The sequence below is a fragment of the Sarcophilus harrisii genome, chromosome 3 (assembly GCF_902635505.1).
Source record: "Sarcophilus harrisii chromosome 3, mSarHar1.11, whole genome shotgun sequence".
Lineage (NCBI taxonomy): Eukaryota > Metazoa > Chordata > Mammalia > Dasyuromorphia > Dasyuridae > Sarcophilus > Sarcophilus harrisii.
The window spans coordinates 539,329,075-539,346,726 of record NC_045428.1 but is presented as its reverse complement, the minus strand read 5'-3'; the positions used below and the strand labels follow the sequence as shown (position 1 = coordinate 539,346,726).

The 17,652-nt window shown below is 46.9% G+C and overlaps 1 protein-coding gene across 3 annotated transcripts; it reads left to right on the top strand.

The window, feature by feature from the left end:
- Positions 1–1,025: 1,025 nt before the first annotated feature.
- On the top strand, positions 1,026–7,309 carry SMIM12 (small integral membrane protein 12). Of its 3 annotated transcripts, XM_003765337.4 has the most exons (3): positions 1,589–1,732; positions 2,727–2,854; positions 5,030–7,309. In XM_003765337.4, exon 3 carries the CDS (start codon positions 5,035–5,037, stop codon positions 5,311–5,313), a length of 279 nt encoding a protein of 92 aa, XP_003765385.1. In that variant the 5' UTR covers positions 1,589–1,732; positions 2,727–2,854; positions 5,030–5,034; the 3' UTR covers positions 5,314–7,309. The 3 variants fall into 3 exon arrangements, with proteins under 3 accessions (XP_012401332.1, XP_003765385.1, XP_012401331.1); XM_012545878.3 differs by lacking the exons at positions 1,589–1,732; positions 2,727–2,854 and adding an exon at positions 1,026–1,352; XM_012545877.3 differs by lacking the exon at positions 2,727–2,854.
- Positions 7,310–17,652: the final 10,343 nt, after the last annotated feature.

Below are 17,652 nucleotides of genomic sequence, written 5' to 3'. Positions count from 1 at the left end.
CAGTGTGAGTGTGTGAGCGCGCATGTGTTAGTGTGTGTGTGTCAATGTGTGTCAGTGTATGTGAGCGCATGTGTCAGTGTGTGAGTATGAATTTGTCAGTGTGAGTGTGTATGTGTGAGTGTGTCAGTGTGTGTGAGCGCGCATGTGTTAGTGTGAGTGTGTCAGTGTATGTGAGCGCACATGTGTCTGTGTGAGTATGAATTTGTCAGTGTGTGTATGTGTGTGTCAGTATGAGTGTGTGAGCGCGCATGTGTCAGTGTGTGTGTGTCAGTGTATGTGAGCGCACATGTGTGTGCACATGTGTGTCAGTGTGAGTGTGTCAGTGTGAGAGTGTGCGTGCGCAAGTGCACACATTTGTGTATGTGAGCGCACGCATGTGTGTGTGCATTTGTGTGTCAGTGTGTGTGAGTGAATGTCAATGTGTGTGTGAGTGTGTGTGTGTGTGTGAGCAGGAGGTGTAGCAAAGGCCTGAACATGGGACACCTTTGTCCTTTTCCCCCTTTCCCCCTTCCTCTCCCGGCCCAGGGACAGGGCTTTGCCTGCCCCAGACTAAAGCCCCGGATGATCCCTGCGATTCCTAGTCAGGGAGTCTCTCCGCCAAAGCCCATCCCCCCAGGCCCCCCTCCCCCCAGGACACGCCCCCTGGTGCCCCAGGGGCCAGGGCGGGCTCCCAGGAGGGGCTCCCAGCCTCAGGCAGCCTGACGCGCCCCCCCCCTCTCCGGAAGCCCTGGCCCTGACAGCCGGCCCCAGTCGGGGAGAGGGCAAGGCCGGGGGTGGGGGTGGGGGTGGGGCGGGGCCACTGGGGGCGGGGGAGCCGGGAGGCCTGGGCCGGGCCCGTGGCCACTGGCGCTCCATGCCCGACACTGAAGGAATACCCAAGCCAGCGAGGGCAGGAGGGAGGGTTTAAGGAGAAGGCGGTCCCACAGGCGCTTCTCACATCTCGCTGGGGTTTCTTCCCTTGGCCCGGGGGGCGGAGGCGGGGAGGGGGAGAGAGCTGGGATCCGGAGGGGGCGTGGCACGCTGTCACGTGCCTGCCACGTGATCGCGCCCGTGCGGAGCCGAGAGTGGCGCCTCAGGAGGTCCCACGGGCGCAGCCTCCCGGAGGCCCGGATGCAGCTGCCCGAGTCAGGGCGGCCTCGGGGGTTCGGACCGAGGCTCAGACTGCCTTACCCCGGCACCTTCCCAGAGGGAGAAGCGCTAGGGAGGCGGGCTTTCCCGGCACACCCGGCCGTGGAGGGGTTCCTGGCGGGGGCCGGGGGCTCGGGCCCGGCGACCCCGACGCCGGCCGGACCTCAGAGCCGGCTCTGCGCCCCGCTAGCAGGCAGGCGGGCTTTTATCTAAGCGCTTACCAGGTAGGCGGCAGGCCCTGCGCTCTCCCCGGGGAGTCCTGCTCAGCCCCGGCTTCTCCCGCTCTAGGTGCCCAGGTGCCTGGAGGGCCGTACCACGTGCTCATCCATTCATAAATCCCCGGGGCTCCGAAGGTCGCCTTTCCTCAGCGCCGCGCCGTTAGGTGGCGCTGTCGCCTTCCCTGCGGGAGATGCTGCCAGTGCCGGCGCAGGCGCCGGAACCCCACTCTCTCTCCCCGCAGCTTCCCGGAACCTGACCAATCCGTTCTCGGCGGGTGGGTCCGGCCCCGCAGGCCGCTGGGAGCGGGCTGGGGAAATCTGCGCAAGGCCCGCCGGCGGGTGGAGGGGGTGCTGAGCAGGGCCCGGAACAGGGCCTAGAGGCACAGGTGAGCGCGGGACTTCCCGGGGCGCGGGGAGTGTGTGTGTGAGTGCCGGGAAATAGGGGAGTTCCGGCTCTAGTGATAGCCGCAGTGCCTCTCTCCCCCCCCCCCCCCCCCCCCCCCCCCCCCCCCCCCCCCCCCCCCCCCCCATGACCTTTGCCTTTTTGCCTGGCTCAGTTACTATGGCAACCATGAGGGATTGTGTGTGCGTGTTTGAGTGTGTGCTGGGGATGGGATGAGGAAGCCTCGGCTCCAGCCGCTGCCGGGCTGCTCCTCCCCTGCCCCCTACTCCGTCACCTTTGCCCTAGCCTCCCAAGGTTACCATGGCAACCGCCAGGGGGCGGGACAAATCCCGGATGCTCCTGGAGTTTCCCGCCTCAGTTTATCCCGACGTTGCTCGCGTCAGCCCCGAGACCCGGAGAGTTCCCGGCTCGGCCCCGCTGGTGACGCCCACAGGCCACGCCTTCTAAGAATCTCCGGAGGGAGCGGGAAGGTTGGGTCTGCAGAAGAGAAGGCTGAGAGCCGGGGTACCCTGGCCGCCAAACCTCCCCAGCGGGGCCCTTGGAGCCGCATCGCAGGCGCTTAATAAATGCTTACTGACTGAGACTAGAGTCTGGAACTCTGGGAGGCGCGGGGCAGGGGGAGGACTGGGCCGAGGGGCCCGTTTCAGCCGGAAGTCAGGAGGACCAATCTTGGGTGGGGGGCAAAGCTCCCTCCCAGCGGAAGGGGCTGCCTCCTAAGGTAGTGATCTCCCCCTCGCTGGAAGTATGCAACCCCTTGTTGGGAGTCTTAGAGAAGGGATTCCTGTCCAGAGCAATGACTAAAGAGTCGCACCCAGATCCTGAATGTCCCGGACTGTAGGAGGGGGCGGGTCCGCTCTGTGTCCCTGCAAGACGCCCAGCGCTCCGTGCTGGTGCCCTTGCTCGTTGCCCGGAGCGGGAAGGGGCCGCCAGAGAGCCCCCTGGGTCCGCATTTTCTATTCCACTTATTGTTTCTTCAGGACCTTTGAACAACCTGGGCCTTGGCGGCGTAGGGACGCCTGGTGTCGGTCACTTGGTAGGCGCCATATAAGTCTTGCCTCCCAGTATAAGGAGGGAGGCTCAGGAGGAAGGCGCTGCCCTGGGCTCGGTAAGAGCTGGATTCCCACCCTCCATACTTCGAGATTCCCCTTGTCCTTCCGGGTCGTGTGCAGAAGTACTGACCAAGACTGCCTGGATGCTAGCCCTCCCCCCCTCCCTACTTGTCTTCACTTAGAATGAGACCTGCTCATTTTTGGCCCGTAACAAAGTCTTGTTCCCTGCTTCTGTGGTTATCCTTGTGATCTGACCTGCTGTGGCAGGAAGGGGGAGAGGAGCGCTAAAATCTGGCACCGAATCAGTTTAATTCTGGAAACATTGATTAATCCCCTACCGTGTGCCAGGTCTTTTGCTAGGTGCTGTGGATGTAAATTAAAAAAATGGAAGTATCTCCTGCTTCGGAGGGACTGGCAGAAAAAGCCAGGTTGTGTAGCAGGTCTCAAGAAGCCAGTTAGTTGGCAAGCAATTATTAAGTACTTGTGTATGCAGCACCCTGCTGAGTTCTAGGAATATTAAAAAGGTCACAACGATTTGTTCAGATAAAGGTGGGAAATAGTTATTGGAGAAGACCTTGAAGCTAAAGGGAGGCGTCCCTTGGATTGTTTTTGCGAGTCCATGAAGCTGACCTCAGCATGTTCTGGCCTTTAGGGCAGCATCTTTTATAGAAACTGGTGGAGGCAAATAACAAGAAAATCTCCCAGAGCTGTGCAAAGTGGTGGCTGAGTGGGTTTGGGAGGAGAGAACTCTTAACTCCTACTGCTATTTATTAAGCTCCAGAGAGGGAATCTTCTAATCATTGATTTTTTTTCTCTATGACTATAGTCCAGTGGAATCAGGAAGGCTAGCAAAATACTTTGCGTCCCTGGGAAAGGGTTTTTAAATAAAATACCATCGTCTTGTATTACAGATTGAATCTTGTGTTAATATTGGGCACAGGTCTTGGTTGCTGCACCTGAATAAAGCTTTGGTATTGTTGACAAAAGATACAGGAAAAGCAGCTAAAATAATTATGGGAATAGAGGAGCATCTGTAGGATTAAATTAAAAACCTTCAAAAGAGGAAGACTGAGAGGAAGTACTTGGCTAAAGGTGGGATAGTAAAGGTGGGGCATCTTGACCATAACAAGTCATGTAGACCCCCAAAAAAGTAGATTTAGGAAGGATTTAGGTATGATGGCCCCATTGTTAACTTTGGGGTTATTTGGAAACTTTTGTTTTTTGAATTGTTGTGGTAAACAAATCAACCCATACCCTTCCTGTGAGAAAAAAAAGCAGTAGACTGCATAGACTAATGGTATGACCTATTTGGGTATTTCTTGTGTCCTTAGGTTACTTGAGGACTGCTCTGCCTCTTCAGGAGAGCTTGAGACTTCTCTCCTTTTAATATAGCACTGATTAAGACAATGGACCTAAAGCCCTTTGGTGTCTACTAAGTGTGGTTAGAGAATGGTTGCTTAAATGGAATATAGGCTCTGAGTACAGTATTGTTCTGCCTTTTAAAAAATTAAGCAAAATCTATCTTATTCACAAAGGTTTAGTGCTAGATTAGGATCCTGGCCTATTGTACCTTCTAGTTAATGGAAAGTGATCATATACTAGGGCTATGTTTGAGAGCAACTATTCCCTATAATTTTGCAGGTCAGAGGGTAGGGAGTAATGAGGACGGTTTTTTGATTGAGAAGTTCCTTTGAGGGAGGATGAGAAAGGGGGGGATGGTGAAATGCTTAAGAGCAGTTGAGTGTCTCCAACCCTGTTCTACTCAGGCTTATTGGAAAGTACTGTAAGGTAAGAATTAACATCAAGTTGAATCTTCTTTTGACCACATGGAACCACACATTTTGACCACATTTGACCACCAGCTTGGAAATTGTATTTTTGGAATAAAACTTAGCTGTTTACCTTTCCTTTGTCTTTCTTAAAAATATAGTTGAAAAGATTAGCCTAAGTTCTGGTGATTTGATTTTTTCCTGATAAATGGAAATTGATCTGTCATAAACAAGTATTTGTTGAGCATCTGGAAAATATGAAGTTATAGGATAGCTAAATTAGAGGGTAGTGTTTTTTTTTCTAAAACAATTCCTTCACTGAGTCCTCCCAGTGATTTCAAGGAGCCCTGACATAGTTATCACAAATGACACGTAACCCTTTAATTTTAATACTTTACCTCCACAATTTCACCTTCAGCAGATGATAGTTTGTCCCTAATGTTGTCTCATACTATCTTGCAGATGCCATGTGGCCTTTATTTTGGACAGCATTTCGTGCCTACGCTCCCTATGTCACGTTCCCTGTGGCCTTTGTGGTGGGGGCTGTGGGCTACCACCTGGAGTGGGTCATCAGGGGGAAGTCGCCCCAGCCTATAGAGGAGGAGAAGAGCATCTCAGAGCGCCGGGAAGACCGAAAGTTGGAAGAGCTGTTAGGCAAGGACCTCACACAGGTGGTGAGCCTTAAGGACAAGTTTGAATTTGCTCCCAAAGCTGTACTGAACAGAAATCGTCCTGAGAAGAGCTAATGGAGGGCCCTTCCTGGAACCTGTGGAAATGGCAGTCTGTGGCCACCATCTCTGCCCCAGCCTTCCTAGACCCTGCGTATGATTTTCTCTGCTTCTTGTTCCAGCCGTTCTCCTTTTCCTCCCTTTCCAGCCTCCTCCCCCCTTCCACTTTTTTTCCTCTTGATTGCCAGATTGGTTCCACCAATCTCCTTGGGCATTTTGCTGCTACCATCCAGTGATTAAGCTGCTGTCCAACCTGAGGATAGGCACTATAAAAGAAAACTCCTGTTCCCTGCGAGGGAGGATGCCCTCTGTCTCATGGTGACTACAACTGCTTAAGTTTCCTGAGCTTGGAACTCTGTTCAAGGGGAGCCAGCTTACAAGGGAGTTATACTCACCATGCCCCACTATGAGTTGGCATTGGCCCTGGGACTGGCCTTTGATGACTAGTGAAATATCAGCTGTCAATCCTTAGGGGGGGGAGTTTTGAGTCTGGCTTCATGTGGGCACAACTGGAAGCTTTTGTCTCCTTCCAGAGGTTGTGTAGGCCAGTGGGATGGTGCTGGCACTCCTGGGCCCAGACGGCATTGGAGTGAATTCTGAAATCAGTCTGTCTCTTTTCTCCATCCCCTCCCCTCCCATTCCCTGTTCTTATTTGTCCTGGAAGCTCTCCCTTTATGCCCTGGAAGGGGATTGTGTTCATATGTTCCCATGAGAAGGAGAGCAGGAGCTGTGAAAGGGAGGCTAGGTTGTTCCCACTGGGAGGAGGGGGAGCATCTCTCTGTTGAATTTGCTTGAAAACACCCCCTTTCCTGTAGAGTACAATCCAATTAAACTGGATCCTGAGAACCATGCTGCTTCCATTCTCCCTGCTGGTGTGATGGTGGGATATGCACAGGGTGGAAGACCATCAGTGACTGAGAAAGGCCTACAGCCTGAGCCATTGCCAGATGAGCAGCAGCTGCTTTCTCAGGAATTTCTTAGCAGGTCCCTGGGACAGAGGTTCCCAAACTACATTAAGCATACTACATTTTAGTGGTTGTGATCAGTTCTAGTCACCACAAGGGCCTGGAGGGACCAAAAGGAGTCAGGGAGGTTTGGGGAAAATAGAGGAAATTGTTTCTCATTCTGACAAGTTGCTGTACTTGATAGCAGCATATAATTTATAAGCTATATACTGTTCTAATATTAGCCCTTTGGTCAGCACCATCCCAGAGACTAAATTAGTCATCTGGGAGGAGGACCTGAAAAGTGATGCCCCTTTTCATACACCTGTCAAAGATTTGAAAACATAGGTGTTGGGTTGAAATTTAAGGGGAAGGCAACCACACTTGTCAAAGGGATGTCTTATTCCTCTATTAGCATCTGTCCTAGAGAGTTGGGCTTGGGGAGGTTTGATACTGTTCTCACTTGAGTGAAAGTTTGAAATGGGGCTGTATTCTGGGAGAGCCTGAGGCAGGCTGCCATTCAGATGGCAAGCATTTATTAAACATTCACCCTGTGCCAGGCTCTGTTTAAGTGCTGGCAGTCTGAGAAAATGTGCCTGCCCCCAGGAGCTCACTTTGTCAGGGGGCAGACAGCATGCAGGCAGGTATGTTCAAATAGGATGTAGGCAGTGGGAGTTGGACATAGTCTCAGGCTAGAGTCATTGGAGCCCTTGCATCATCATCTTGGGGAGTTACTGGCCCTGCTCCTGGGGGTGCGTGGGTCCTGGGAGAGCCTTCCACTTCATTACATCCTCCGTGGCTCATAAAGCATGGTAGAATTGGAACAATCTGAGGGGAATCTGCCAGGAGCTGAAGGGGCTGTTTTTAGGCCCTGGAGGCTGGGAGCTGGGATGGGGTAGGGCAGGAGGCAAAGAGATTTTATTTTGTACCACTCCTTCCTGTCTTCCACTCCTTGAATTTGTATGATGGGTCAGAGCTGCCCCCTTGTGGTGGTAGTGAGCACCATAAGGCTTCTGAAATGCATATGATTATAGATCACTATCAGGAATATCCCTTAGCAGTAAAACTGAGACCCAGAGGGGATGAGACATGTCCAAGTAAAAAGCTGAGCTTTGAAACCAAGTCCTCCGACTCAATCCACTGCTCTTTTAATAACCCTGGGATGTTTTATCAGTGGAATAAAATCTGTAAGGGTCACATTCTCTATGGCCTGTTCTGAGTTAGGGACTGGATTTGTGATTTCTTTGACAGAAGGAACTCCTAAAAAAAGGCAGGCGCTCACCTTTTTTGCAGTTTTTGCTTATAACAGGTGTTGGCTATGCTGGTTGCCATGGAGCCTTCCAAGTGCCTGCCAAACTAGATGAAAATGTAAATGGGAACTATTTAAACAGATACAATAAAACATAGATAATATGAACATGTGGTTTTTTAAGTCAACATGCGGCTGCAGGGGCTGAAAGTAGCCTTCTGTAGGATTTGGTGGCCTTTGTATCCATGTGAGTTTGACCCCCTGGCTTAGAGCAGGGCATCTTAAACTTTTTCCTTTTTTTTTTTTTTTTAAATTTAATAGCCTTTTATTTACAGGATATATGCATGGGTAACTTTACAGCATTAACAATTGCCAAACCTCTTGTTCCAATTTTTCACCTCTTACTCCCCAGCCCCTCCCCTAGATGGCAGGATGACCAGTAGATGTTAAATACATTAAAATATAAATTAGATACACAATAAGTATACATGACCAAAACATTATTTTGCTGTATAAAAAGAATCAGACTCTGAAATATTGTACAATTAGCTTGTGAAGGAAATCAAAAATGCAGGTGGGCATAAATATAGGGATTGGGAATTCAATGTAATGGTTTTTAGTCATCTCCCAGAGTTCTTTCTCTGGGCGTAGCTGGTTCAGTTCATTACTGCTCCATTGGAAATGATTTGGTTGATCTCGTTGCTGAGGATGGCCAGGTCCATCAGAACTGGTCATCATATAGTATTGTTGTTGAAGTATGTAATGATCTCCTGGTCCTGCTCATTTCACTCAGCATCAGTTCGTGTAAGTCTCTCCAGGCCTTTCTGAAATCATCCTGCTGGTCGTTTCTTACCGAACAATAATATTCCATAATATTCATATACCACAATTTATTCAGCCATTCTCCAACTGATGGACATCCATTCAGTTAAACTTTTTCCATATGCAATCCCTTTTCACCTGAGAAATTTTTTGTTGCTCTAGATATATAGGTGTGTAAAATAGGTATACAAATAAAAAATTTTCTTAAAAATAATTTTTCAACCTCCCCTCCCCATTCAGTCATAAGATTCCATATGGTGTATTGAACCACATTATAAGAAGCTGGGGCTTGGAACACTGAGGAGTTGTGACTTGGCTGATGAGGTCACTCTGAGATCATATCTCTGTCTACTAAGTCACATTGGTTCTTTCTCTCTTTCTTCCTCCTTAAGGTAATTGGGGTTAAGATACTTTCCCAGGTTCACACACCTAGGAAGTGCTAAGAGTTTGAGATCAGATTTGAATTCAGGTCCTTCTGACTTCAGAGCTGGTGCTCTGTCCACTTCCCAACTTAGTTGCCCCCACACATTGGCTCTTAAAGGAAGCAATAATTACCAGATCTCTCCTGAAGTGCTCAAGAACAGGTGACTTTATCTGAATACCAGTTTAAGTGAAGCACTGTTTGTGGGGGAAGAGAATCTACAAAAACACCAGGTGATGATAAACATTGAGTTAAACCTAGGATTTAATCATTGGATTAAACTGCTGATTGCAGCCCTCAATAGATGACTTTGGGTATGCTGACCTTTGGGATTGGAAACTCCCCTTCTCTCTTTTCTCCAGATTTTCTCTGGCACTTTTGGAGTCTTATTTCCTAAATGTCGCTTCTGTCTTTATAGCTGTCTTGTTTGTTGTCCTTGATCAAATACTCAAAGTATAAGTTTGACCAAATAGTTCAGTCCTCTTAGAATCTTAGTTTCTCTTGTCTGTAAAATGGTGATGCTTGTATTGGGTACCAGGTTCTATAGGATCAAATGAAATAAATATAAAACATTTCAGTGTGGTAGTGCATAGAGAACTGGTACTGGAATCAGGAAGAGCCGGGTTGGAATCCCACCTCAGATATGTATTGTTTTCCTGCTCCTAGGCAAGTCACTTAAATTTTCTGTGTTCAAGGTGTCAACCTGCACCAGGAAAGGGACTTTCCTTACCTCAGACTTCCCTATGCCAGTGAAAGTACAATTCCAGTTCCTGTCCTTTTATAACTAAAGCATACACTTATAAAGCTATGTTCTCAAAACAATTCTGAGAGGTTGTGCAACGATGATGAAAACTGCTTTTTAGATGAGGAAAATGACTCCCAGATGGAAGCTACTTGCCCAAGATTAGATATCTAATTAATGACAAAAGTAGATTCAAACTTAGGGCCTGTACCCCAAGTCTTATGTTCTTTCTATTCTTAACAGTGATCACTGGAGGCCCAGAGAGGCTGTGTAAAAATGGAAATAATCAAATCTCTCCAGTACTATAACGTTCTTCACCAAGGTGTCCTGGCGCAGGAAACGGCTGGATTCCCATGCTGCTGTCACATCCATAATTTTGGTTACTTTCCAGAAGTTGCAGTGGGTTTATACGAGAAGCAGAATGAGAGCGCCAAGTGGTCACGGGATCATAAATCTAGAACCAGAAGGCATCTGGTAGAAGCCGGGTACCCCAGCTCCTTCACTCTAGGGAAAAGGAGATTGAAGCCCTCAGTGGCCAGTCATCCCAGGAGATATGATCCCCTGACTGCAAATCCATTGTCTTTTCCACTGTGCTGTGGGAACAGGAGTTAGGACTCGAATGTGCTTTCTCTTGCCTGTTGATTTCCCTCGGGTGCCTTTGTCCCTTTTCTCACCAGTGGTTTCAGGGCACTAAAAACACATCAGGGTTGGTTTGTTGTGGGGGAGGGATTTCCCTCCCCTTCCCCCACCCTGACTGTGCCCTGGTTGCTCAGCTGGTGCTGCAGCCGAGGTTATCCTGTGGAAGCCTGCAGGAATCACTTCACACTCTCAGCGGCCCTGTGTCTGGTGCTTTTCCACTGTCTCTGATCCCTTTCCTGTGCCCACTGCTGCATTAACAAGCGGGAGTGTGAGCTTGGCAGTGGCCAATCTCAGTCTGGGACCAGAGGCCCCCGCAGACTGTGGGACCCCTGGCCTTGGGGAGGGGCTTCTGCTGGCCTGGAATCTGCCTTGACTCCTGAAAGAGCAGCCTCTCCTTTGACTCTTGACTTCTGCTGTCTTAAAGACTTCTGCTGTGAAAGGGAGTTGGGCTGGGAAATTTACAGAATTACTGCTCACAGGCTTTTGAGAAAAATGGTCCAATTTCTGAACAAGAATCCTCTCTGTCTTATACTTGAACAAATGGTTGAGTCGTGTTTATTTGCATGATAGCTTCCAATGAACCTATAGTCTCCCTTTCAGCATCAGACTTTTCCTGGTGTTTGTTTTGTTTTGTTTTTTGGGTCAAGAGTCAGAAAACTCCACCAAATCCAATTAATGTTCTTTTTCCTAGTAGAGGTTATCTTGGGTTCTAACAATTCAAACCAATCCAACCTAAAAAGCCTTTGTTAGATGCTTCCTGTGTACCGGACATTCAGCAGCTAGGTAGCACAGTGTATAAGTGCTGGACTTTTCCTCAATAAACATTTATTTGTTAGGGTCTACTATGTATTGGGAATACAAAAAGTGGCAGAAAATAGTCCTGAGTTCAGTGATACCTCATTTTGCCATGTGACCCCAAGCGGGCCATTTAGCTTCTCAACCTTAAGTTTGCTTATCTTTAAAATGGGCATAATAGCAGGGATTGCAGAGGGTTCTCATGAGAATCAAATAAGTTAAAGGCAGTGTGGTTTACAAGTCTTAATGCACTATGTAAACGTTGGCTCTTATAATTATTGTGTAGAGATACAGAGGCAAAATTCAAAGTCTCTACTTTCAAAGAGATTACATTTTCTAATGTCAAATGAAGTAATAAATATAAAAGCACTTTGAAAAGTGATAATAATGTGTATTCTTTTTAAAAAAAATAGCTTTTATTGATATTTTCTGTTTCTTATATATCCATAGTATGTTCTAAATCCTCCCCTATCCCTGCAAGAGAACCATCTCATATAATAAATAGTATTTTCTTTAGAGAGAGAAAAAAAAGTTGAACAAATGGTTGAGTTGCGTTTATTTGCATGATAACTTCCAATGAACCTATAGTCTCCCTTTCAGCACCAGACTTTTCCTGGTGTTTGTTTTGTTTTGTTTTTTGGGTCAAGAGTCAGAAATCTCCACCAAAATCTGATCCATAACTGATTAATACATTGAGAAAGTCCAAAAATATGTGATATATAATTGTGTGGTATTTATAACTAATCTTATGGAAGAACTGAGGACTTTTCTGGAATAGCACTTTCTGAGCCTGATGAACAGAAGAATGAAAGTAGGGTAAGAAGTGGGAGAAGATACAGGCAGAGGCTGGGGTTCAGGGTTTTCAGGTACACTATTTGTGGCTGAAGACTTCTGGAGAACATTTGGAAAACTGAATACCATATCGAACAAAAACTTCCTCTTTGCTCAAGACTCTCAATTAGCCAGGGAACTGGAAAGTTACATTCTTGTAAAGAGTGGGATGTGATCTGAAGGTGTAACCTAAAAGGTCTGGAGGCTCTACAGTGTCCTGAAGGAAGTGTTTGTTTATGAATGTTGTGCAAATGGAAAAAGGCTGGGCCTTGGAGTTAGAAAGGTGGAGTTAGCATCTGTCTCTATTATCTGGGTGACTTTGGACAAATCATAATTTCCCTGAGTCTCAGTTTCCTTTTCTCTAAAATAGGGATAATGCTGTTTGGCTCCACAATCTCAAAAGAAAGGTCTAGGAAAAATGAGCTAATAATTTTGAAACTTTTAAAGGTACTGTCTAGAAAAATACCAGATATTATTGCAACTTACTAAAACCTCGCTAACTTTGAATAATCAGAGTAGAGGCTCCAAAGGAATGAAATTTGGATATTTTAAAATACAAAATGTTGCCAAGTCCATCAGAAATTTACTTTAATGATATTTATCCTTAGTGTAAAGGATTTAATACTTTAATACTCTTGAAAACAATTGAGCTTTAGGCTTGTTGGAGTCCAGCTCCAGTGAATATCAAGAATGTGAATGGATATCCCAGGCCAGGAGAAAGATATGCTTTGCAATCTTTGTTTATTAATCTGAGTGCCAGAGTTTAACCTTTTAGGCTAGTGTTACAGTATTACTAGATACTTTCAAGTGACATATGTCTTCCAGGTTAATGCACAATCCCATACTCTGACTTTTTAGTATATACCTTAACAATACCAAGGTACTTTTCAACACAGAATTGTAAACAGCAGAGTTGTAAAGCTCATCAATATCAACAGAGAAGTTGTGATTTTACCAATCCCAAAGTATTTGTCAAAACAGTAGTATATAGGAAAAATCATCATACTAATGTATGTCTTTAATTCATTGTTAAGGGGGACACAGTATAGTTAAAATGGCTTGTTCCTGTGGCATGCATTCTCCATCAAGATTATTCTAAATTTATCCCAAGTTTGTCTTTCAAAGATTATTAGGGAGATGGTGAGCCAGTAGTTTGAATGGCTTGTCTTAACAGAGAGCAGTAATATGTGGACTGGACTCTTGCTGTTCATGGACTTATTCAATACTTGCCCTCTACACAGACTAACTTTGTGCTTTTGCCTTTGTTTTAGTTTGCTTAACACAAAGTTTTTCTTTTTCCAAAAATAAAACAAAGGCTTAACTTCATTCTCTTAAGTAATCACCAATTTTTGACTAAGCATGTCCCACACAATGAAGTTTTTATTTTTAATTTTTAGAAAGATAATTCTTATTACAGCTTGAAGAGGAGCAGGGTTTTAGGCAGAAGGATGCCAGTGCTGACTGCTCTGAGGAAGGCCACTAGCCCTTGGCTCAGTGTGGTATAGGCCCAAAGGCAGATACCACATAAATGCTTGTTGAATTTATTGAAGTTGGGAAGGAGGGACCCCAAAAGTCTGGGGGCTCCTGGACCAGTGTTGGGAGATATCGCAAAAGAATTTGCAGGCTTGAACCCATCTCCTTAGCGAAGGGACAAAGCTTTATTTCAATAGAAACGCCATTACAAAGCACACTGAATTGTAAGGGAATTCAGCAGAAAAACAGAAACAAAAAGATACAGTTGTCCAGCTTTCAATCACAGATATGCAAATTTTATGGCTCATAGGTAGAAAGGAGTGGTCTCCAGAATTTGGTTTTCTTGACCAGATTATTACTGACCAGATTATTTGTCAGCAATGAATTGAGGAGTAGTCTTATTCACTATTGTCTCAGGAGTTTGATATGTGGGAGTTTCCTGAGGCAGAAAATCTAGTCACTGATTTATTGTCAGAACAGAAGCCCCCCTAAAATCAGGGGAACCACAAAATCATATTACACCAAATTGAATCAGTAGTTCTGGAGCATAGCTGGAGGATTGAGCAGTATTTGTCTGACAGGTTATATAGCTTGTGAAGACAAACCTGGGAGGGTTCTGAATGCCCTTTGACAGTGTCTTACTCAGGACTACATCCTGAGGGTCTGCCTGGATGTGACAGCTTGATTTTTTGCTGACTTGCCTTCTAGGGGGGAAAACGCCATGGTATTAAGCTCCCGCCATTGTTATAGGCTTCACAGAGTCTGAGGTTAGATTCCCCACAAATGAGGAACTGAGATGGGTTTGGGGCCCCACTAACCAGGGTCCCAGTAAGACCAGGGCTAGTGAAGTCCATGATGAATTTGACCTTGATGACTTTGTAGAGGGAAACAATGTCCTCAGGAAAGCATTCAGGAAACCCTTCGCGTAACAGTCATCAAAGCTCTGTCTGTGGCAGCTCAGTGGGGTCTGAGCTATGGGAAACACCGAGGAGTCCAGCAAGAAGCTGGGCCAGAGCCCAAGGAGACTCCTAATGCATTTACCAGGTGGTAAATGTCCGAGTCATTCTGTTTGACTCTGGGGGGGCAGTGGTAAGTCCAATGATGGAAATTAGAGAGAGTCATATTGAAGTTTAAGCCCAGTTTCTTAAACTTTGGTTCACAACCCCATAGAGGGTTTTGTAACAATGTAGGGGTTGCAAAATTATGATTTATTATCAATAAATGTTTGATTTGTATACCTTGGGTTACAAGTGGAAAAAGTTTAAGAAATCCTGTTTTAATGTAAGAAAAACTTCCTAAAAATAAAAAATGTCCAAGAATGTAATTTTCTTTCTCAATAGGTAGTGAATTTCCCATCAGTGAAGGTGTCAAGTAACAACTAGATAGGCAGACTCTTTGGGGATGTTATAGGGGATTCTTGCTTCTGATAAGGTTTGTTTGGACTAGATGTCCCCTTTGGTTTCTTCCAACTCTGAGAAGCTAAGATTCTTCTGAACAACTCACTAGGCCCATAAATTCCCTTCTGGGACCTTATGGGTAGAGTGGGTGGAGAATTGTTGGTCAATAATTTCTACTGCACTTCGATTTTCATATTATCTGTTTTTCTTGGGTGAGAGAGAGAGAATGATTTAGTATAGGAGAGGCTGCCTTTCTATCTTTGATTCCTGCGCTCTTCCTTTTCACCCCCTCCAATTTCTATAGGAATGAGAATCTTAAAAAAATTTAAGACCTGGTGCATGGGACAGGCCCTCTGTTTCCTCTAGTTTCCCCATTTCCTCGGGAAATCTGAGATTAATTTATATTTACTTAATGCCTTCCTATCACCCTCAAAGAGCTCAAAGAATTCTAATCTTCCCCAGAGAGAACAATGTTGATTCTTTTCACATTATGGGTGGGGAAATTCATGGCTTTCCAAAGAGAAACTTCAAGTGAGGACATCAGTGTTCCTCTTGAACTAAGGAGAAAAGTTGTCCAAAGACAAACAGCCAGAACTGTGGCTTTGGGGACTCATTTGGACCTGCCACATGTTAGAGTACATGCTCTCTCCCCATCGGTGGGACCCCGGCAGTAACCCAGCAACCAATGCTTTAGCAGTAGAGAGAGCTTCCTTTGTGTCCCGGACCTGTGGGACCCCTCAAGCACTCCCTGGCCTGCCCCTGATTGCTCTGGTTCTGATTTAGGCCTGGAGGCCAGACTAGAATTCCTCTGTCCCAACCTTTGTTGGCTGCCCCAATAGTAATTGGCTCAAGCCTGTGCTGTGCCAGCGATGTCCCTTCATCACTAGCCACTAGAACCCTGGCTAGGAGCCCCGAGAGCTTAGTTGGGTTCTGCTAGCCTGTCCTTGCCCCGACCCAGGTCCTTCCTAAGACATCTCCCCCCCCCCCCCCCCCCAAACACAAAAAAAGGCCGAAGCTTTATTGTTTCAGGCCCGAGACAGTGGAGCTCTTCTGGCACCTCCAGACCTTTGTTCCTCTGGGCTGGTTTCCCTGAGCTCCGGAGGGCAGGAGGTCACCGTGTTTCCCACAGGCATGAAGGGTTTGTGTTTTGATTTCATCTCAGTGATGACAAGGTGGATTGTTTTGCCCCTAATGTCCCCTGCGTCTCCTGACCTTGGGGGCCTCCTCCCCTCCCCCCCAATCTGGAGATCTGCCAGGAGTCCAGGAGGTGATTATAAGTTTATAAAATCATAGATTTGAGTCTGGGAGGGATTTTAGCCAGACCATAGATGGGAAATGGAAGGGAGGGTTATGGGTGGAACTGATTTACCTACAATCACACATTTGTAAAGCACTTATTCTTCCTGATCTCAGAGAGACAGAGAAGAACAAAGTTGAACCAATGGGGAATGTGGCTGATGGAAAAGCTGGTGGGGAGCGATCAAGAGTCCTCCTAAGCATAGGTCCTTATAAATCCAGAGTAACCATTCCCTCAGTGTGGTGGGCAAAGAGATCTGCAAAGCAAGTTTATGGCGAAGAAGTTCATATGGGGATGGGGTGGGGGCCGGAGGAAGAGTGTTAGAGTCCCTTGGGTTCTGAGCCCCTGGCCTCTAGAGAATCTTTTGCAATTTACAACTTGTGCAATTTTGCAAGTCCCTTCTCTGCTTTGCCCTCAATTATCCTTTGTGTAAAATGAAGTAGTAAAATAGATAACCTCTAACATTTCTTCCACATTAACTCTGTTATGCTGTGCCCTGCAGCTTCCATCTGCCCCTTCCCACATTCCCCTTTGCTCTGCTTTGGGTACGGTGTACCTGATCAGCTTCTGCCTTGTCCTCTCTCAGGTCTCTCATTGGCTTTGAGCAAGGTCCTTGGGTTTCTCTCTAGCCAGAGCCTGATCCTCAGGGAGGCAAGGAATCCTACAGAGCCTTATCAGGCCCCCAGGATTGAAACGAACTCCTCCCAGCCTTATCTCTACAGTGGGGATAGCTCCCATTGTGTCTTGGACTTGGCTTGAGGAGGGGATCTTTGGAAGGAAGTCACATTTGGCCCATACTCATTAGGGATTCTGGGAATTCCTGGCATCCCCAGGGCAGAATTGCAGATTTCACTGTAGGTCCTTAGCTGTATGATGGGTGTATCACATCTGAACAAGGATGCTCCTTGGAACTTTTGCAGAATGTAATGGGGATAACTGCTTGGGGGAGGGAGGATGGGGGTAAAGGGGACTCCTGGAGAGAGTCTGGCAAGCTGCCTTCTTGCCGTGGGTATTGAGGGATTCTCTATTCTGCCTAGCTAGTGATTTCTACCTGAGAGTAGAGCTCAGGGTAGGAGAGAGCAGCCGGTCCTGGGCGGAAAGGCAGCTTGGGTTGATTAGGGCTGTGGTCTCTAGGGTGAAGGAACAGTCAGAAGGCCCAGTCACTACCTCTGTCCTTTCCTCTTTTCCCTTCTGCCTTATCAGGACCAGGCTTCTTCCTTTCTATAGCTAGCTTTTTTTTTAAAAAATAAAAAAAAAATACATTTTTTTCCCTTTTTTCCCCCAGCTGACTTTTAAAGCGTCAGTAACAGTACGTGTACTGTTATGTTTTAGCCTCTCGAGAATTCCTACAGTTGAGGGGGAAACAGCAGATGCCAGCAAATTTACCTTCCTAATTATACTTGGCTCAGTCTCCGTTCTCTGAGCTCACACCACCTGATGGTGGCAGGGATGGGGAAGGGAGGAGCAGCAGTGGGTTTGGAGCTGCCCCGTTCCTGGGCTCCTGAACCTGCTGCAGAGAAGGCCCGCACACAGCCTCACCTGTCCCTGGGTACTAGGCTGGGGACTAGGATGGCTAAGCCGTCTCCTTGGCTCCAGTCTTCTCTTCTTCAGGCTCAGGGGGTGTTCCTGAGGCTGTCTGCAGAGCTGACCCTGCAGCACCAGCCCTCCCCGCTTGTTCCTTGGAAGTGGAGACATATTGCTAGCTCCCTCTCCCTGGAGGATCTTTCACCTAGGAGCCGGGCTTTCT

What these genes read in the sequence shown, in the direction of transcription:
- SMIM12 (XM_012545878.3), top strand. Translation starts at nt 5,035, where the DNA reads ATGTGGCCTTTATTTTGGACAGCATTTCGTGCCTACGCTCCCTATGTC.